The 21,460-nt window shown below is 44.1% G+C and overlaps 1 protein-coding gene across 1 annotated transcript; it reads right to left on the bottom strand.

Moving 5' to 3' along the window:
- Nucleotides 1–210: 210 nt before the first annotated feature.
- On the bottom strand, nucleotides 211–19,817 carry stk35 (serine/threonine kinase 35). The gene is made up of 3 exons (XM_061056842.1): nucleotides 19,037–19,817; nucleotides 14,799–15,632; nucleotides 211–3,992 (listed from the first exon to the last, which is right to left on the bottom strand). The coding sequence occupies exons 1-2, from the start codon at nucleotides 19,608–19,610 to the stop codon at nucleotides 14,890–14,892; spliced, it is 1,317 nt and encodes a 438-aa protein (XP_060912825.1). The 5' UTR covers nucleotides 19,611–19,817; the 3' UTR covers nucleotides 211–3,992; nucleotides 14,799–14,889.
- Nucleotides 19,818–21,460: the final 1,643 nt, after the last annotated feature.

Genomic DNA, 21,460 nt, shown 5'->3' with positions numbered 1-21,460 from the left:
TCAAATTTAAAAAAAGACTTAAACTGTCTACACATGCACGTAGATTCAAATCTTAACCGATAATAAAACAATGTGGGAGACCACAGACGTGATGAGAACAGTTTCAACCAAAATCTTAAAAAGTGTACCTGGAGGAAATGACCAACCCTGGACTTCTGGATGGTTTGGGCTCATCGTTCACACAGTCAAATAAAAAACATGAAATCGTCATATTTTCGATCATTTTATTCCAAGAAAAATTGTCAAACATATTTACAGCAAAAAAAACACACGATGCTTTCTCAAACATCTAATGGCTCCTGTCAGCGTCATTATTTTACACATTATTTATGAACACATTGGAAATATGCACTAAAAAGAACAAAGATATTAAACACAATTTATTCGAGAACGGTGTGGCTCTGTACGGTGTTTACAGTGAGGCAGTGACACATTTTGCATAGTGTAAAGTGATTTCAAGTGGGTTTGTTACTAGTCTGAAGAAGAGAGATAACTGAAACAGAACGACACGGTGACAGCAGGTTAGCAGATAACAAGGTAAAGTATCAAGATCCTCAGTTAGCATATGCACTATCAACCACAGCAATGCCATTTACAGTCTTCAACCATGCTAACGTTTTAACACTTCACCACACGAGTGTCATTGAACTCTGCTGAGCAGGTCACTTATCCCAAAGAGTAAATCACAGATTTACACTAGAAAAATCTCATCCCAAAACTGAAAACCTTCATGTTTTAATAACAGCGTTAGCATTTGGGTTAGCATTCAACAACTACGGCTCACATGAGTGTCATCGGCATAGAATGCAAACAAGCACAGAAATTGTCGTTTTGTGAATCTTACTTTCTTTCACGTTGAACAACATTAATGTGAAGAAAACAAGACGTAGGTAAGTGACACAGTTTGCGTTGTTAAGTACTAAATGTGCAGAGCTGTTAAGGTTTCCTTCAGACACTTTATGGGAGCTATAGTTGTTGAACGCTAACAAACACACGGTAAGCTTTAAAAGAAAACAAAACACCACACAGAAGTAAGTCAGAGGTTGTTTCAAGACTGAGGAGGTTTAATCTGAGGTAAAAAAAAATATCAGAAGCTGAAACTATGCGGCTAATGAGAACTGTAAAGGTAGATTAGATATTTCAGAGTGCTGAGAATGAGGTAGGACCACAAAACAAAACGCCTCAAAGTTTACTACTGCTACCGTGGAGTCATTAAAACTGAACCTGAACGCCACACAGTGCTATGAAACTATGCAGGAGAGTCTGGTAAAAAAAAAAAACCTTTAATAATATTCCCACTTTTTTTTTAATCTTCCCACTGCATGCCGTCATCACTCTGTTTGTAGATTTGAACTTTTGCATTTTGTTCTTTTTGTTTTCCCGGTTAATAAAAGTTGTTTCAAGTACTGACTCGCCTCGAATCAGACGATACGTAGCGATCACTTTTCATCAACACAACACAGACTGTAAATAAGAAAATGGACGTACCATTTCTGTTTGCAAAGTGAAGCCAAGAGCTGTGTTTGAAAGCTGGGTTGTTCGTTTTGGGGAATACTGGTTCCGTTTAGAGGAAAATATGTGATAAAGCAGGGAACACTAAGGTGCCACCCACCTTTGGTAAGAATATGTTAGTGTCGGGTTGTCATGGTAGCAGAATTTAAAACTCTGATAAGATGCTAGTAAAAATCGAATGACCTGCTATTGATGTCACAGCAATACAAAAATTAAGTCCTAGACAACCAAATGTTGCGTAATTTGTGTTTTCGATCGACAAAAAGTGCATACAAACTCGTGCACACGTCTAAATCATACGAAATGTTCGTATTCATACCATTTAGTAGGTGCCCGTTCCCTTTCTCTCAACGAAGCTTCAAAGTATCTCAGATTTTGAAAGACTGATTTTTGAGTAGGGCTGTCACATCGTATCATGTCTTTAAACTTCGAGATGATAGCAGTTAAAATAAAACGATCAACAGGAATCAAAGGCATCAAATGTTTGGTAATTTTGTGCTTTTTTATTACCAAGAATTGCAGGTACTGAAACACTGCTAATGTTTTTCTGCAATTTAGATCGTCTGCAGAAGTTCTCTTGCAAATATTGATGGCTTCATTCCTCTCCTATGCTACTGTCTTAAGACATTTTTTAAGCTTTGGTACTTTTTATTGAGTATTGGAAATTTTGACACTCTTACTGAACACTGCACAAGTACTTTCCTTATTGTTGCTAACGTATTTGTGCAATCTATACCGTGCTCTCTCTCTCTTTGTCTCGCTGAAGATTGTGGTTACCAAGTCTCAAAAAGTTTGACAACCTTGTTTTTAGAGCCTTTCTCACAGTCACTGTGAGTTATGGAAGCATCCTGCAAACAGAGCTAGCTAAAGCATTAGCTAATTGGAGTTGTAATTTCTGTAAATGTTAGCGCTCACTGTTGGCTGTGCTAGCCAAACCTAGCTTGTTAATTTGGCCTGTTAAATAGGTGATTACCTTGCCTTTTAATTAGCCCAGATTACAATTTAAAACAAACTCCTGTGGTCACTTCAGGCTTAAAAAAAAAACAAGATGGAGATGCTCAAATGCAAAAAAATGGAGGCTTAAAAATGGAAGCTATCAACAAAGTGACGTCCATCTCTTATAAACAGTCTATGATCAGAGCAGTGAGAGCCTGGGTGTGTTGTCTAATGCGTCTCGTGCCTCTGCAAAGCGCTCAAAGCGACTTCAATAAAGCACTGAAGGAGTGGCGGAAGGAAGGGGCAGTCAGGATGGATAACCCATGGAGCTTTTGGGGATTATTTCCAGATGACAAACCTTCAAATGTGCTCTGAAAGTCCCTTAAAAAAAAAAATACCAGAAAGATTCAGCCACAGAGGGCCCAATACTGCTGAGGTGTCAGGCTGTTAAAACCCCACGGCTCAATATCTCTTAATGACACGTTTGCAAGTTAAACCACTGACTCGATATCTTGTTTTCAGACCATTACATGACCTCGAGAATCCTGTAAATGCCACACTCAACATCCTCAATATATAAAAAACATTCAATATAAAGTTACCAAAAACCCACCAACTGATGCAGTGATGATAAAAAACAGATAATTAGTCCAGCAGGTTCTCTTTGGGTTGAACTCCTGACCAATGAAACCAGTTTGAATTCCCTGCTGGACGATGTTTGGTTACAAAAACATGGTGTTGTATGGAGTTTCAACAGGCCTGCTACTTCTTACATGGGCTCAATCTGATGGTTTTAACTTTAAACATTCACATTTTCTTCTGCGTCTGCTTTCACAGAGCGGCACAGGTGAAATATCTTCTCAAACCTTCTGAACATAAGCAACACTGATGAAATCGTCTTTTTCAACTCAGTTTTGTAGGTTTTTGAAGGAGAAGGACTCAATTTCCACATTCTTACTTTACATTATTGCAGGTTTTCTGACATCTTTGAAATCGACAGATTCCATTTGTGAAATGTAAATTTCTGCGGACAGAATTGTGCACGAGTCAAACGTGGTTTCAGCCTCATGAACAAAGTTTCTTTCCCACAAAATTTTTTCACTTTCAAGATCCAATCGCACTTTAGTGAATCATCTTTAAGGCACGAGGTTGTATGGGGGGAGATAGGGGACAAAAGAAGCTGTGATAAATGTCATATTGACCATGCTGTGACCACCTGTGCCCTGGCAGAGTTTCACTCCATCATTAAGAGAAGAGCAGGCCTGTGATGGGGAAGCCCGGAACAAATAAATCAACAAATGTAAAAAACAACAACAAATGTTTTGAACCTGGTTTCACATCCAGTCAGCTCTCAGAGACACCAGTCTCTGCACGGCGCTGACGTCAAGTTTGCATACAGATCCAGTCCCAGAGTTTTGGAATCATCATCACATCCTGCTCAGATTATGATTGTGGCTTCTTCACAGTACATTTTTTGTCAGAGTCCCTTTTTTTGTCCATCGTCCGAGTGCACGTCTGAGTCCACATCCACGTCGTAAACAAAGCTGCAGAGACAAAGAGAGGAAACGATTAGCATGCCATAGAGAGACAACCCGTTTTTTTAACAGGAAGATTTCCCTTGTCAAACAGTCCTGGCCAAGTATGTGACTTAAGAAATGTAAAATCCTAAAACATCTCAACCAGCCTGAGCCCTCATTTGGATCAACCCTGAATTTAGAGCTCCAATCCCAATTCCCACCACTCTCTCAAATCCCCCCACGGATTGGACCCACCTTCACTTGGACCCCCATTTTTCTGCTTCCCCCAGTAATATCCCCACTTCCTCCCAACCTCCCCAACCTGTCCCAGAGTCCTCTTGCTGGGACTCTCTCCCCCACTGCTGCCCCCCGACCAGGCTCCACTGCACCGTCCTAACCCAGTACCTTTTATTTCCTCCCGACTTCAAACGTTCACTGGTTTGCTCGAGCTAATCGCTAAAGTACCGATATGTCGTGATCAAAGTGCCACCTATTATTTAAGACAAATACATTATGTTAGGGTTCGGGATTAACTGGAACTAACCCGGTTTCTGTTATGAAAAGAAGTGCAGGGAAGAGTGGGAGATCTCCTGTGAAACACGAAGGAGGTCACAGACTGTTCTGATGCTCCATGCTTTCATTTACAACCACCTGTGCCTCTTATGTAATCTTCTTCTTTTAGAAATTCCTCCAACGAGCATACCAGGAGATGTATTAATCATCTGCAGGCAGTGATGACTCAACAAAGCCTCTTGTCAATAACAGCTGTGTCAACATGTAAAACACACGCCAGCTGCCTCTCCATCTACCTGCAGCAGAATGACACCACCAGCTGACACCTGGGAGTGTTTCCTGCACCGAGGAGGTCCAGGTTTAGTCCAGCGTCACGCTCTAATAATAGCCCAGCGGCTGACACGCAGCAGCTCGGAGTGGCAGCGGTTTGTTCCTCTTTTTTTTGGGTTGCATAACCTCTCAGCACATGGTATGAACACAAGTGGGTCAGCTTAGCAGGGAGCACGCAGGCTGGAGACGGTGAATAAGGGATGATGATGATGTGCAGAACGGGGACAGAAGCGCTTATGTCACAGCTGAGGCTTAGCACTTTAAATCAGTGCACGATGAACGATAAGATACAGTTTAGTTTTTACAATATGATCCTTATATATATCGATGAAAACAATAAGGTTCACAGGGTTCATCGTCTTTAACATGTCTCTCAGATAACGTCACTGCAGAGCCATCAAACATCCTGATGGTCTACAGTATTGATCTGTTTCCAGCCTGTTGGGTCGCCATAGGCTCTGATTCAGTCTCCTTTGTGTTGCACGACTCAGAATTTTGTAAGTCCAATCATATTTAGCGGGACAGTACCAGGGTTTCAGTATTTGTTAAGATGTTTTAGTTCAGCACCACTCAGGCCTGCATGCTTTACCTGCAAGGTGCAAGTCTAGACTCGTTTTTTAAAGCTGAAATACACACGCTCACTCCAGACAGAGTTTTCCTTTTGCACACGTCTCTCACAGCAGGAGAGTTTCCCTGGGAGGGGGTTTGGGGAAGACATGACGTAAAAAGGGACGCTGCAGAAGTCAAAAGTGAAATGTTTATAACATATCCGAGATGACAGCCGAGGAAGCAGAGGGCGACGTATGAGTGGAAAAGAAGAAGAGAAGCTGCTTCATTACGGGTATGAAGATGGCACAGGATTCTAACAGGAGTCACATGATATAAAACGTCATCATCCCGCCAGCTAGTTCGCAATGAATTGTCTTGAATGCGTTCTCACAAACATGTAAGCTCACCCCGACTTTTTCCCAGAAAAAGTCTGGATAGAGTCTAGCAGAAAAATGTGCACACATGAAGGAAAACTCAAAACATTTCAGGATATTTTCGGGGAGTTGTGTGGACATTTACAGATGCTATATTAACCCTTTGTAAACCTCCAGAACGATTAAGACACTTCTTCTGTCAGGTGCGTTCTTCTGTGAACAAACACAAAGGAAACAAAACTGTGCAGTGTCACTCTGGATTCTTTCTGACTGATGATTGATTGATGTTGTTTACTTTTAGGATGCCGCCGTAGACCCCAGTCCCGGTTTATGACCCTGCTTTACAAACCGTGGCTTTTATAACCGTGTTGTTGTTATGAAAGGAGAAACACATGAGCTCAGGTTTAAGGAGGAACTGGCTGGTTTTTATTGTTGTTTCAGTAGCAGCTGTGGGTGTCCTCTCTGAACTCTCTGACCCCTCTAGACTCTTTTTATGAGCGTGCCTCTCGTACCTGAAGAAACGCCCCCGCCCCCCCCCTCCATGGATGTGTTACACAATTCTACACACACTGACACAGTGAAAGACAAACGGACTTTACGGACAAACACAGAGCTTTATTGAACGCTTCCTTTGGACGAGCTATTGGCATCCTGATGGAATATCTATCACAGTAAACACTGGAGCGAAGCAGGGACCGTCCTACGATCTCTAATTTAAAACTCTGGTTTCTGGTTTTCCCACTCATGTGTCCTCTGGCTATTCAGACTGGACTTGTTGTCGTTAGCTCAGTTAGCCCAGTTAGCCCAGACTGGAATACCAAGAGGAACAAGTCAAGTGATCCAGAACGGCCCAGTAATAATGTAGGCCAGTGTGATGACAGGAAAGACAGCGTGGGTGGGTTTTATATGACTCTGAGGGTCATTAAGAAGGCCGAAACTTGGGGCACGGAGAGCCTAAAGGTTGTGATGCTCCATGTACAGAGGTCATTGTCTTTTGTCACAGTGGACGCAGGTTCAAATCCGACCTCAGCCCTTTTGCTGCATGTCGTCCCCCAATCTCTGCTCCCAACATATCTCGTCTCTGTCAGCTGTCCTATCCAGTAAAGGAAAAGATGGCCCCCAAAAAAATTACTTTGAGACATGCCAGAAATTCCTCTGATTGTTCAGCAGCAGGAGATCGAGCCGTGGTCAGCCCTCATTGACCCCCGTACACTACACAGACAATGAGGCGCAAAGGAGCGGGAATTTAGCCTGACTATTGAATGAGTTGTGTGGCTCAAAAATCGGGTCAGGGACGGCCTGAATTCTCCCAGTGTACCTTTAAGAGATGAGATGCAAGGACTTATATAAATATGGATGTGAGACACACTTCCTGTTAAAGAGGAAGGTTCAGGTGGACGTTGTTGGAAGGTAGAGTGTGTGGGTTACTTGCACTCTGCTGTTAAAGCAGCATCAGGACAAAGTGATTGGTGAAAAGGTAATTCGACCTCAGGGTAGCGACTGAAGTAACCAAAGTGTTCGAGTGCCCCACAAGAAGACACCAAATCTCCGTCGCTCCTCCGGGAAATCCTGACACCCGACCTTCCTGCACAGAGAGGGTAATGTCTATTTCTTCCACACAGCCGTCGAGAAGCACATTGCTGAGCAGACTTTACATCCAACTGAGCAAAAAGGAACATTTAGGAGTCATGTTTCAGAAGCTCAAAGTCGACCTCTCTGACTCTGTAACCAAGGGTAAAAACATGATTTTAATTTGATCACTGAGGATGGAAAAACAGACGACCAAACGCAGGCCTAAATGTGTGACCATGTGCAGATGAACCCTGACTAAACTAACAGGCTACACCAAATAAACATTTTAACCACGACTGCTGACAAAACTCCCCCTCAAGTCAGTGTATCAGCTTTCCTGCTTGTTGCTCTGACGGATTTATTTCTGCTGCGTAAACAAGCAAAATGGCTGGAAACACGGCGAAGGTCTAAACCCAGCAGATCCTGGACAAACGGAGGCCTGCTGCCTCCTCAGCCAGCCATTGGTTGTTGCATAACCCAAAAGCAGACTTGTCTTGTTAAAAAAACCAGCACAGACCGGTATCTTTGGGGAAGTGGGAGGGGGCCGGGACACTGTGGCAGCTTTCTCTATGATAACCATTTGGAGAGGGAGTGTTGGCGTTTTACGAGCTCCGTGTGGTTTTGTGGTTGTGTGGCATGCGATGTAACACATTCCACTTGGCGAGCGCTCACTAAAAACGGCTCATTATGTAAGTTTAGGTGTGTGTGCCTTTGAGTTCCTCTTTATGTGGAACAGACAAAGAGTCTCCACCAACAAAACAGCCGAACAAACCCGAAGATATCCAGTTAACTATAAGAAAAATAAACCATCAGCACAGATTGAATCCTCCACCAGAGAACGCTGAGGTGGTTTTAACTGATCAAGGACTCAAATACTCAAAGATGAATTCTGTTATTTTACACCCGGGCTGTTTTTACATGTTTAGAGGTCTTCATAATTAAGGAGAGAGAATGAAAGTTTCTGGATTGTGCCAGGAAATTGCTTCAAACCAGCTGCAATTGCTGCAATGAAATCCATTGGGGGCTTTGGTTCCTGGGGTCAAGGCACCCTTCAGGAAGTGGGTGCAGGTGAGTTTAGGAGTGGATACAACTCAACGATTCATACAAGCAAGTGGATAAAGATCGTTCTAAAACGAGGGTGACCCTTGTGTTGTCTTTTACCCGTGGATGTGGAGTTGGTCTGCTTCCTGTTGGACAGGTAGGTGACAAACACCAGCGGTTAGCTTGTGCTAGCGTGTGTTAGCTTGCAGTGTAGGTACAAGCAGTAAACGTACACACTACGTCCTGCAGAGAGGGAGAGCTTCTGAGGGGAATGGGCCCAGTTTGAATGTTGTGTTTACAAACTGCAAAGACTCCTTCTTTAAAATGACTGAATGTTTTTGTCAAAGGAGTCTGGCAGCTTTAAGAGAGAAATGGTTTCTGTCTTAGAACATTTTTTTACTCTCCGACAAAAGGGTCTATCTCCGTAGGGACACTTTGAATAACAATCTGTGCCCGTCAGAGACAAAGAACAAGACCTTTAGAGGATGTACTTTGGTTTAGTCTAATGGCCCCAAAGTGGATATTCTCGGACAATAACAGCCGTGATCCCAAAAAATCCTAACCCAACATTAGGAAGCAAACCAGACCGTTCATGAACAGATGCCAACCACGCCTGTTTCCATCTATTATTTAACAGGTCCAAATGAACCCCGTCCGCTTTGTTAGAGACGTTTAAACAATGCACTGGGTCTGGTCCACAGAGGCGAAAATATGACCATGCACAGCACCTGCAGAGAGTGATGAGGCTGTGATAGATGGTTCTCACTCTGCGGGGAGATTAACCCGGTGTTAAGGGCTTACAAGCCATTAGATTCAACACAGCCGCCATGAATGGAAACAGCCGAGGGGAAAAGATGTGGTTACATGTTATGACAGAGCGCTGTGGGACTGGATCTGGATCATTCCTCAGCTGAAGCTAAAAGCATCATAGGTGTGTATTTTTCATGGAGAAATGACCCGTGCATGAGCTTTCCAGTGCGACTTTCCCCTTATGTTGAACAAACAGAAGAAAACAAAGACTTGTTTTTGCAGTTCTCACTCTGAACCCTGAGGGCCCGGAGGAAAATATTTACAAGCTTCTCGGCTACTGAAAGCTGCACTTTAACGAGCATGTTGCATAAGAACGCCAATGCGATCATCACACCCACTCCCAAAAAATCCCATAAAGGTGGCCTCCGTCTGGCAAGTCCCTCCAAAATACCCCCTGCTGTCCGAGTCTATTCAGAACACTCTGTACTTTAAACTGCTATCCAAACAACTTCATTTCCTTCAGAGGGACACGATCAGCATCCTCGGACTTTCTCTGAAATTGTATTGGGATATGAGAAGAGAAAAATCCTACTTGAAGTCATCTGTATTGATGTAACAGTGTTGTGGAGGAATTCATGTGTGCAGCGCAAAGACAACACCCTGAGAAGTGCCTCAACTTGTAAGCCGCCTGCTCATCCTGTCAATTAAATAAATGAAAAATAAAGTAAAGGCTGTGTGGACGTGGGGAGGGGCCGGAGCTCTCTGCGCTCTGTCCTGGTTTTAAACAGAGGCAGCACATGGCAGGCTCATAGGCAGGCAGCGAGAGGACAAAATGTTCCAGACGCGAATCTCTGTAAGCTGTGAACCAGGAGCAGCGCTCTCATTGTGCAGCCGAGAGAGAAAGAGAAAGAGAGAGAGAGAGAGAGAGGGAGAAGGAGGGGTGAGGTGGATGATGAGCAGGAGGATGTCACAGAACACACTGCTACACATGGTTCTGTTTTGATGCTGAGGTTACACATTTTAAAGGGATTTCCTGCTCCGGGTCCATGCATTAAAGATTCTGCAGACTCTTACATAACTCACATCGCCCGCCTGCTCCAACAATAAGGAGAGACCACCACCTTTATTTATTTATTTATACATAGAGCACTTTTAAAGAAACTACCAGCCACAACATCTTGCCCTTCAAATCAACCTGACTCTACTGCAGAGCAGGGCCTGCTGTTGAAAGATCTTCTATGATTGGTCAGTTGTTTTTGAGCTTTTGTTTTGTTTTTGAATCCCCGTCTGACAGGAGTCTCTCTGTGAGGAGTTTGCATGTTCTCCCCGTGCATGTGTGGGTTCTCTCCGGGTACTCCGGCTTCCTCCGGTGGTGGAACTAACTACCAAACTCCATTGGATCTGTAGAGTCCCTCTGCACCTTTAAGAAAAAGCTAAAGACCCAGCTCTTTAATGAATACCTACTAACTTAATGATAATGGTCTCCATTTTATTGATGATGATGATGGTAATGACGATGGTTTTTGTTTGATAACGACGACTTATAAGATGGTTTCTATACTGATTAGAGCTCTCAAGAACTGCAGTCAATGTTGTGCTTTGCCTCTGGTCACTAGAGGTAAAGCAGAGCCTTGAAGGTGAGGAGCAGAATTTTGAAGGTGATGCGATGTTTAACCGGGAGCCAATGAAGCTGCTGTAGGACAGGAGTGATGTGATTAACAGAGGGCGTTCTGGTGATGATGCGAGCGGCAGAGTTCTGAGGGGAGAGAGAAACTGAGGAGTGCTCAATAGCCAGAGAAAAACTTGAAAGTTGATTTGGTGCCGATGAGGAGAAGCTCGGTTTTGTCACTGTTTAATTTGAGGAAGCTGCAGGTGAACCAGGATTTGATTTCTTGAAGGCAATCAGTCAAACAACTGACATTGTTCCCTTTTTTCTAGATCCTTGCTTGTGTTGTACTTACTCTCTGATGTACGTCGCTTTGGATAAAAGCGTCTGCTAAGTGAATTGTAGAATTGTAGCCCTGTGATTGACTGGTGACCAGTCCAGGGTGTAACCCCGCCTCTCGCCCAATGACAGCTGGGATCGGCTAACCCTAACCCTCCAGCCCACCAATGGATAGATGGATGTTTTGTGTTGGATCTGATTTGACCCCTCTAACAACAGAAATCCTGCTATAACAAAAAAACAAGCAGACGGCTTGAGTCTCGGGTAAACCTGTAACTGTATTCTGTAAGCTGAAGTTACGTTTTTTGTGTGCGATGGTGTTGAACACAGTGATGTATCAGCTGAGTCTGTTTTTATAAAAAGCCCCCATGAGCCTCATGGACTAAGAGGTCTATCTCTGCAGGGACTCTTTCTGGATTGTTGTCAGACTATTTTAGAAAAACAATCTGAGCCTATTTCCTTCTTTTGAAAGGTTTAATCAAGTCTTGATAACATCGTCTACTTTTTTCATTTAAATAACAACCATCCATGACGTTTCAGACGTGTCCAGTGACGAGGAAACCGCTTTGGATTTTGACCTTTGAGCGTCTTTGATGAAAGTGATCAATCAGCTGGTTAAAGAAACAGTGAGGGATGTAAATAATCCAATCACAGCCTGAAACAGAAGCACAGTGAGTCAGATCTGTTGTGTCAGCAGTTTCTGTGTTTTCTGTCACGTCTTCTCGCTGTGCTGCCGTCAGCTCTCCCTCCGTTAACCTCCCTCCGTTAACCCCCCCCCCCTGTGTTTACAGCCTCTAATCCCCCCTCCCAACAGATGACAGGTTTTCCCATTGAACCAGCACAGAGCGAGCGAGCGAGGCCTCTTGCATAACTCGCTATCCCATCATCCCGCGAGAGAATGAGGCCAATCTCCAGCACGCAACGGCGCCTTCAGGGACAGCTGGGAGCCTGAGAGCGGTTACGTCACAGGGTGAGGGGAGGGAGGGGGCGGAGTTCACAATAAGGGGTTAACGAAGAATGGTCGGCGCTAATTGTTAGAGACAAAACACAGAGGGCTGCTGAGTCCTGGTCGATGGAGGGTTCAAGTTCAGACAACGGGCGACCGCTCCGGGTCAGTGGACATCCACTCGATGTCTGATTGATGTGCTGCAAGATGTTTCCGCTCCAAATAACAAACGCAGACAATGAAACGTCTTGCTGGGACACTTTCACGATGTCACTGCAGCAGAAAAAGTTATTTCCTGCTGAGCGTGCTGTTTGTTTTGGGGGGGGGGGACTTTGTCCACAATATCCAAAATATTATTCTAGGACTCGGTTGAGCAGATGATGTCACGTCATGATTCTCTTTCTCACTGTTCATGATCTTGAAACGAGGCTTAAAATAAAAACTTCCTGATTATCGGTAGCAGTAACATTTAATCCACTATCTTTTCTAACTAACACGAGTCCAGAAACTTTGGTTGAAAGTCTTTTAAAACTATTTTAAAATCCAACAAATGTGCAGAAATCTGTCGAACAAATCGATTTCATGCATTTTTTTAACAAACGTTTGTGACACCTGAAAGAGTTTTGCAGTACTTCAGCGTTTTCATTTTCATTTTGTTTGGTGATTTTAGCCGCTGTGGTGTTGCAGAACACGTGTAACCATGGCGATGCGATCTCTGGTCGGATGCGTTCGATGTCAAGAAGAAGAATTTGCATCAAAGCCTCTGAATCCAGGGAGAGGAGGAACACAAAAGAGTTTGGATCCTCTCTAACGGGGACGTAAGCCAGACTAAATGTTTGTGAAATCGGATTGAAATACCACAGAGAGGCGTGAAGCGTGCAGCCGGCGCTTTGATGCAAACAGAAGTCAGAGATGTGATTTAACTTTCGGTTGTAATCATGAGCTTGATTAACTTCATGTACAGTACACGACAGGTTCAAACGCCTGTGCCAAATACCTTCACTCTCTCACCACACACCCTAGCCTTGAGGCCACGGGCGCACCTTCCCTCCTCTTACCTAACCTCCACTTTTTAAATTTGTTCTTTCACTCTCTTCATCGGGCAGTGACGTCGGCGATGATGCACTCTGTAAGCATCCCGTTAACCATATCAGCCGCTCTGATTTTTGGCGCCCTGGCGTCAGCGCTCTGCGGCAGATACTTTCACTCCCATTAATCCTGATTCCTGGAAGGTGACGTGGGATCGGTTTTTGGTAGCAGCAGCGAGGCTTAGGGACTATTTGTAGAGAGGTGGCGAGGCCCAAAGTGTCGTCTGACATCTTGTCAGAGACCGCCAGTTCCCACGTCGTCTTAAACCAGACTGATCCGGTTCATTCAACTTTTTTGTGTTTTTTATTAAATGAAAGTGAATAGCGACTTGGATCTGATGTTTACGAGTAATAAAAACTTAACGAGCTCAAACTCAACATCAACAATAGCCAATGAGAGTGAGCGGACCGGGGAGCGCCACCAACCGGATGTTGCATCACTTTTAACAGTTCACAAACATGGTGGCGATCGTAAACATAACTGAGCCCCAAAGCCAAGAGGAATATTGAAGAAGAAGAAGAAGAAGAGCAGCTTGTGTAACCATGGCAACAACACAACACACAAGGGTCTTCATAACGACTCGTGAAGACAAACCACACAGAGCCGACCACGACCATCGTCCTCCATGTTTGATTTTCTCTGAGTGGGCGCCATCAGAGCAGCTCCGGTGAGGTTTTAAGGTGATTTTGAGATTCATCAACTTTTATTGTCGGGTTTAAATGTTTGCTTCCTTTTCCTTTGATATTTAAAGATGAAATGTGGTTTTATATGTTGAGTGAGGCGCTGGAGTCTGTACATGTTGGGACAGAAATACTTGAGGGGGGGTGAAAGGACATGAGAGGAACAAAGGCAGTAAACCATAATAACCAGTACTTAACAGCACCAGTGACGCTGCAGCCTGTAACCGGGGCAACAGAGGCTAATGGTGTCAGCTGAAAGGTAGATTAACTGTCTTCAGACCCCGGGTCACCACCGGCCACCGAGTCCTGTGTCACTGCTTTTAATTCCTTCTAATCACAACAGAAGCTCAGGTCAGCACCTCCTCTCTGGTACAGGTGGATTATTCAGGGAAGTTAGCTGCTGTTCTATTTCTTTTTTTTTTTAGGGTAAAAAACCTGCAGCTTCTTCTTTAAAGGTTTAATCTGCGATTTTTCACACTTAAATGTAATAGAAATCAAGTATATCCTCTGAAAATAACTCTGTGAGTCATGACTGTCTACAATGGGTGTAACACCCGAGTCCCACTGTCTGTGATGTTTTCAGAGTCCTATGTTTACATCGCCAGGCTGACTCCTCCCCTCGTGTATAAAAGTTGTTTAATTGAGGGACTAGAGAAAAGAAGAATAACATACTGTACTCACTGCTTAACTGTGTTTCTAGATCACGCTCATTTCAGGTAAATTTACATGCAGTGTGAAGATGCGAGCATGATAAAGATCGATTGGTTTCATGCTGGCGACTTCTGCTGGGAAGAAGTTTTTTTTGTTGAACTAAAGATGCTTTGCTAACCAGAAACAGCTGTTACATCACGACTCCATTCTCCAAACTCCACAGACAAAAGCAGAAATGTAACCCTGCAGAGCTCATAGCAGTTTCTGTTGTACCGCTGCATCGATCTGACACATCACATTTTGTACAAACAAACCAACAAAAGCCATTTCTCACATCTGAACTCCTGAAAACATCTGGATGATTTTGTAAGTTGTGAAGGAAGTGGAGCTTACCTGGGAAGGTGAAGGGTCCCTTCTTTGACTGGTTGGGTTAAACAAAGGGGCGGGGGGGTGGGGGGCGGTCTGGGGGGGATGTGGGGTGCCATCACGCTGCACACGTGACTTGGTCCATCCGCACTTCCAGCTGGAAGGCGTCCGGCCGGTCCTGAGGGTTGACTGCGAGCATGTCCTGGAGGAGTTTCTTCACCCCCTCAGACATGGAGCTCCGGGCCTTCTGCGGGATGTGCAGAACCATCTTTGGGTTCTCCAGCAGCGCCTCCCCGACAGGTACGATCTCAGTGCCCTGCCGGATGTAGGTGCCCAGAAGCTCCCGCTTGGACTCCGCGTCGATGAAGGTGATCCGCTCAATCATCGCCCAGATGATGATGCCCAGCGCAAAGATGTCGGCCTTGGCCGTGTAGTGGCCCTCCCACACCTCGGGCGCCATGTAGAAGTCCGATCCACAAGCCGACGACAACCAGAACTTGTTTATGTTGACAATGTTGTTCTGGTTGCTCTCTTTGCCCCCCGCTCCTCCCGCGGGGGTCTCCTCCATGTTCTTGGAGTTCATGCCAGCGCAAACTTTACTGAGTCCGAAGTCGGCGACCTTGAGAACAGGCGAGCCAGATTTCTGCGAGATGAGGATGTTGTCTGGTTTCAGGTCGCGGTGGACAATGTTGTTTTTGTGCAGGAAGGCCACGGCGCTCGTCAGCTGCCGCATGAAGCTCCTGTTGGTGTGGGGGTCGGGCCGGCGGGACAAGATGTACTGGTTGAGGTCCCCGCCCTCGCAGAACTCCATGACGAACCAGAGATAGCAGGGCTCGGCCGGGTGGCCCAGGATGCGCTCCCCTGCGGCGAACAGATTGAAGACAGACACATTAGAGAGATAACAGAACACAAAGTGGGAAACCAGTTCAAACCAGTGACAAGTCAACAAAACCAGTGAAGTTATGTGTCAATCCGCCGTCATCACAGCCGTGTGTTTGACCTTTAACTCTCTAAATGAGCTCTCAAACAAAACTAATCTGAGAGAGACAAAATAAGCCGTCTTCAGGTTTGAGCATTTCACTTCTGGTTTATAAAACATTACATGGAATGGAATGGCACCTCGATATCTTTCAGACCTGCTCACTGACTACAGCCCAATCAGATCCCTCAGATCAGCAGGTATGGGTCTGCTGAACTTACCAAAGGTCAAGACTAAATCTGGTGAAGGTGCATTTAGTCACCATGGTGCAGTTTAGTGGAATAAACTACACGCTGACCTGAGGTCTGTAGAAACTTGAAGTTCTTTTAAGAGTCTTAAAACATTGCTTTTGTTCTCGTGCCTTTGGTTGCTAGTTTGTCTTTGTGTGTGTGTGTGTGTGTGTGTGTGTGTGTGTGTGTGTGTGTGTGTACATATGGTTGGTGCATGGTCCCTGTGAGCACTTTATGCACTGTATGGGATGGTGCATGCTCTTTTTACAAACATGTTTTGGTTTAAAGTGAGCTCTTGAATTCGATTGTTCATTTATTATTTTATTTTGTTTTTACATGTTTTTTTTTGTTTTTGTTTATTATTTTAAATGAGTTTGCATTGTTTTCTTCTGTACAGCACATTTTTGCGTTTTACAAGTTTACGTTTGTATGAAATGTGCTTTACAAATAAAATTGAATTGAATTTAAAAAAACGCCTACTAAGGTTGTTATGAAATGATTTTTAAAGACTTCTGCTTTCCTCCTGATGACATAACACGAGTACAAGTGTTTTTTGTAAATCGCATGCAAACGATGAGATCACACTTTATGAGCATTTGTTCTCAACGTGCCACTTCAAAGAGTGTCGCGTGTGATCTTTCTAACCACAATCCTTTGCGGGTAAAACTTGCAGAAGAAAAACAGCCGCAGTGCTCTCATCTTGTGTTTCCTCAACCGTTTACTGCACGAGAGGAAGAGGAGCGGACCCGGGCTGAAGCCATCCGGATCCTGACACAACTTATCTCATGACTGATGTCGACCTGAACGCAGGATGTGGATGTTCAGCCTTAAAGATTCTTGATTGTGGTCGATTCTGACAAACATTTGATCTGTTTTCTTGTTATTTCATGTCTTTTCATGTCTTTTCATGTCTCTTTTATGATATTTGCATGTCTGACTGCTCATTGTTTGTCGAGGTCAAAAAGCTCCAGCAACACTTGGAGTAAGAAGATAAACTTTATTAACAAACTAGACTGACGCGTTTCAACTTGAGGCCTTCATCGGGGTCATCAAGAGCCAGAAAAATCCCAGCCAGCTCATTGTTTGTCATCAGCTTTTGTTAACTCTGTTGCTGCTGCCTCTCATGTAAAGAACATGTGTCATCTCAAAGAGTTTTCTCCTTGAGACAGGATGTACTGTTTGAGGTCTCTGCCCTGTCAGGACTCCTTATAAACACCCAGATCTTAAAATCAATAAAGAGATGATTTAATCACACCTCTACACTCTACCCCCTGATAATGGGTGATGTAAGACTTTAAAGGTCCAATCGGTGAGATGTGTAGAGAGTGAAATGATAAAGTGAGCTTACTGTATGATCAGACATTAAGGAAACATGCTATGTTGAAGTGATGTCCTCCTGCTAACTTTAGATTCTGGTCCTGAATGCTCTGGATTTGTTTGGACCAGAGAAGGTAGGCGCTTTTTAAGGCGACCCCCCACACGGCCGTTTTGGACGCCCCTCGATTTGCCATTCTTTGCTTGACATAAATGTTCAAATATTCACTTTGACCTGAAGCTACAAAGCGCCTCTAAACATACAAATCATGCAGGTTTGACCAGATCTAAAATGTGTTTATTCAACATTTAGTTTTCTAACATTCTGTCACTCTTGATGACGGAATGATTATCTATCATCATTATTATTATTTGATCTTTAATAAGTTATTATCAGCAGGTTTGTCACCAACAGAGACTCGTTTTTTTCCCCACACATCACGTCCTAAAACCAACTTGCAGATCAGATGCTTCATAACCTTAAAGTAGGAACGCTTCTAGCTCCTCGATGCATGTTACTTAAACTCTTTGCCCCCCTCTTCCCACAGCTCTCTGAGGAATGCCACTTCTAGAAGCAGGCTTTCAAAACGTGCAAACAAGCTCTCCTCCCCCACGCCGACCTGCCCCGATGATCTGCTCTCTGAGGGCCGCCTTACTTAACTCACTTTGGAGAACCAAGACAAAGAAAGGAGAGAGGGCATTTAAACCAAAGACAAGACGTTTAAAAACACTCAGACGTTCACTTTCAGAGCACGTCGGCTTTAGGTGAATAAATTAATATTTAAAAAAACACGCTTTTAAAAGAAAAGGAGAGAAAACAGAGCTCTTCTTCTGTTACATCACTGGATGTCTTCACACCATGCATCAGCATTGTTCTTCCAATAAGGAGTGTCAAGTCTTAACGAAGAGCAGCTTCTACTCGATCTATAGGCGCCGCTGTTCAATAACAAAGGAGCTGAGAAGTGGGTCAAACTGGACCGATGACAACAATGACGAGAAGTGATCAAATAATGTGATTTACGTGAAATATAAGTGCAGTTTTTCATCAGCACATCCAACACCACGATGAAGCATCATTGTCTAGACTCCAAATACTCACTCAACAAGCAAGGGGTTAATATGCTGCCAAGTAGTACACTGTGTCCTCTTGTGAGCTGAGGAGAAACACAGTGTACTCTGTGTGCCTTATAGGCAACGTATAGCTCATGCCTACGTCACTGACGCACACACGGCTGCAGGAGCGTTTGTTTTTAATTCACAAATTCTTCATTTTTCACCTGAATGAGCTTCAATAAAACATTGAAACCTGTGATATTATAGATTATAAGGCATGTTTTCTGTGCAAAGATAGCAAAACACAAACAATGCATGTGATGGAAACAATCTGTGTATTAACACAATGAGAGATATGGAGCATGATGGTGAGCTTCTTTTGTGTTTTTTTTTTTATGTAGAAATGTGTGTGAGTGGGCTTCAGTAAACTTGTGTCAGGACTGTCAACATACACACAGTCTGCATGTTTACATAACTAGAAACCTTATGCAACCTAATGTGAGATGCATTAAAGGGATTTTATATAATCAAAGGGATGTTTAGGAAAGCTTGCACATTCGAGTTAGCATGTAAACAACTTATTTAAAGCTATTTTTGGGGGGGTTAAGACCCTTTTATTGTGCCTTCCTTGTTACCAAAGCATCCTATAGGTGTTGTTGTTGTTGTTGGAGTAAACATGACATGCATACCTTTGAGTGAGGTCTCCACCAGTCGCAGGTACTGTTTGGATCTCAGGTTCCCGTGGCTCATCTTCTGGGCCATCCCTTTCCTCTGCAGGACGCACTCCTCCAGCTGGACCACGTTCTGGTGCCGGTTCTCCAGGCTCGTCAGGGCCCAGAACTCGGCCAGGGCCAGCTCTACATTTTCAGGGGCGTCGCACTGGAGCCTCTTCACCGCCACCCTGGCCCCTGTTTTGCGGGCTATGGCTTCGTACACCACCCCGTAGCTGCCCCGGCCGACCTCCCGGAGCAGGCTGTACCGGGGGGCGACCACCACGGCGGGCTCCAGGCGCTCACTCCGGGCGAAGCTGATGGAGAAGCAGTCGTCCTCCTCTTCCTCCTCCTCCATAGGCTCCGTGTAGTTGTTGTCCTCCAGCGTGCGGGAGCGGAGCACTCTGCCCACCTCCCGCTTCATTTTTGCGGCCACGCTCCGCCTGCAGCCCCGCAGACCGACCCCGAAACCACCGCCGCTGTCGCCGCTTACCTTTCTCCTCTTCTTCCCGTCGCGAATATCCATAACTTCTTCTTTGTTGAAAGTAAGCATGAAGGCAGGTCGTGTTTCTCTTTCATTACTTAAACTCAAACTGCTTTATGTTGACGTCCTGCCGTCTTCCTGCGTAAAGGTCGTGAAGCTTTAACGCCAGTCTGTCCGCAGATTGAACGGTTTTTTTTTTAGTTTAAAAAGGTGCAGAAGAAGAAGAGCTACAGGCTGCACCACCGCTGCAGGAACTAGTTCACCTTCATAACAAAATGTTCCAGCAGCAGCCCGGTACGCTCAGAGAACAGAGGGCGGGGCTTAGCGAAGCTCTACGGCGCGCTGATTGGCTTAGGAAGAAAACAACTCGCGGAGGAGGGCAGCGAGTTCATGCTTTATTTTGAATTTACAGCTTTAGATATCAGTTTTTACTGCAGATTCCGATTTTAACGACTTAATTGAGCTGATAAAATGAATAAAAAAACAAAAAATAGTAGGATCCGTGTTTTTTAAACGAGTAGGGGGCGGGGCTTACTTAATTTCAATGAACAAGGCGGGGTCACGTGTACTCAGGCATGGACAGAAACACGTCGTAACACATCCGTCAGTGACAAACTGTGAACAAAGGCTGACAGGGAGACAGAAAAAACACTTTAATATGACATTTACCCAGTTTATAGTGTAGAACAACTAAGATTGAAAAAAATGCAAAAACATATAGTCCGATAATTGGTTGATAATAACGTTTCTGATTGGGAGAAATTGGACTTTCTCTTTAAAAACATAATAACATAAATGCATGAGAATTTAGAATTACAACAACACTTTTAGAAACTGTTAAGATATTTTTTCTGTTCAATTTATTTTTCATAATTTATTAATCCCTGAAGGATATTCTGGTTTACACTGTTATTTAGAGGCATACTAATCTCACACATATAGGCCTGAAATACAAACATGCTCAAACAGAACCTGTGGACGTGACTTATTGGAGAGATGTCAGAGCGGGGCTGCTTCACACTGAAATGCTGGCAGCGCATCAGGGCTGTTGGGGGTTCGGTGCCTTGCTCAAGGGAAACCTCAGTAGTACTGACAAACCTGCGATCTGCTGCCGCCAACAGCCTCCAAACCCCCAGGATTAAGCTCTGCTCTATGGGGGACAGAGCCTTCTGCCGCCCCAGGGCAATGGACTGCTCTCCCTGACCGTCTGAGGACCCCACAGACTGTGGACTCTTTAAAAAAGGGCCTGAAAACATTTCTCTTAAAAAGAGCCTTTGCTTAAAACCATTTCTTTTAGATCATGTTTTTAACTCTGCCTGATTTTAACCTTTTTTTGACTTTAGTTGTTGTTTTTACGGTTTCATTTCAATTGTCGCACTTTGAGATTTCCTTCAAATGTGAAGTGTGTTATAAATAAAATGTTTTATTATTATTACTATTATTATTATTTAGGAAGTGACCTGGCACCTCTCCAGCCATCAGACCAACATGAAATTAAGACATATCAGTTAAATCAATGGCTGCAAGTTCGTCCCTTCATCAGGAGATGTTTATACGCCTGTTTAAAATGCATCACTAGGGTTGTTGACCTGATTTAATATGGGACCTCATTCCAGACTTTAGTGTCTGTGTGAAACAACGACCTCTGACCTGAGCTGTGTTTGTAAACCGGGATTAATGCTTATAAATGCTTAGGGCGTGGGGTGAGGGGTTGCAGCAGGAGGGGTTTTAAGGTCAGGGCTCCTCCGTCTGTGGTGATATGAGTGAAGGGAGGGACAGAAAGACAGTTTCTGTTATCTATGACACAACACTGACAGGAGAGCATCTTGAGAGATTCATAAATGAATAATAATAAATCAAAGATTGTTGTTTTAGGGTCATAAAAGTGTTTCAAACCCGCCATGATCACCGTCTAAGTT

The sequence above is a fragment of the Labrus mixtus genome, chromosome 15 (assembly GCF_963584025.1).
Source record: "Labrus mixtus chromosome 15, fLabMix1.1, whole genome shotgun sequence".
NCBI lineage: Eukaryota > Metazoa > Chordata > Actinopteri > Labriformes > Labridae > Labrus > Labrus mixtus.
The sequence above is the reverse complement of the archived record's forward strand: the minus strand, read 5'-3'. Positions and strand labels throughout refer to the sequence as shown.

Bases quoted from the DNA above. Each gene is read 5' to 3' on its own strand.
- stk35 (XM_061056842.1), bottom strand. From the start codon at position 19,610: ATGCTTACTTTCAACAAAGAAGAAGTTATGGATATTCGCGACGGGAAG. The intron at 15,633-19,036 runs GTATGCATGTCA...TGTTCGCCGCAG, and splicing joins GGTGGAGACCTCACTCAAAG to GGGAGCGCATCCTGGGCCAC.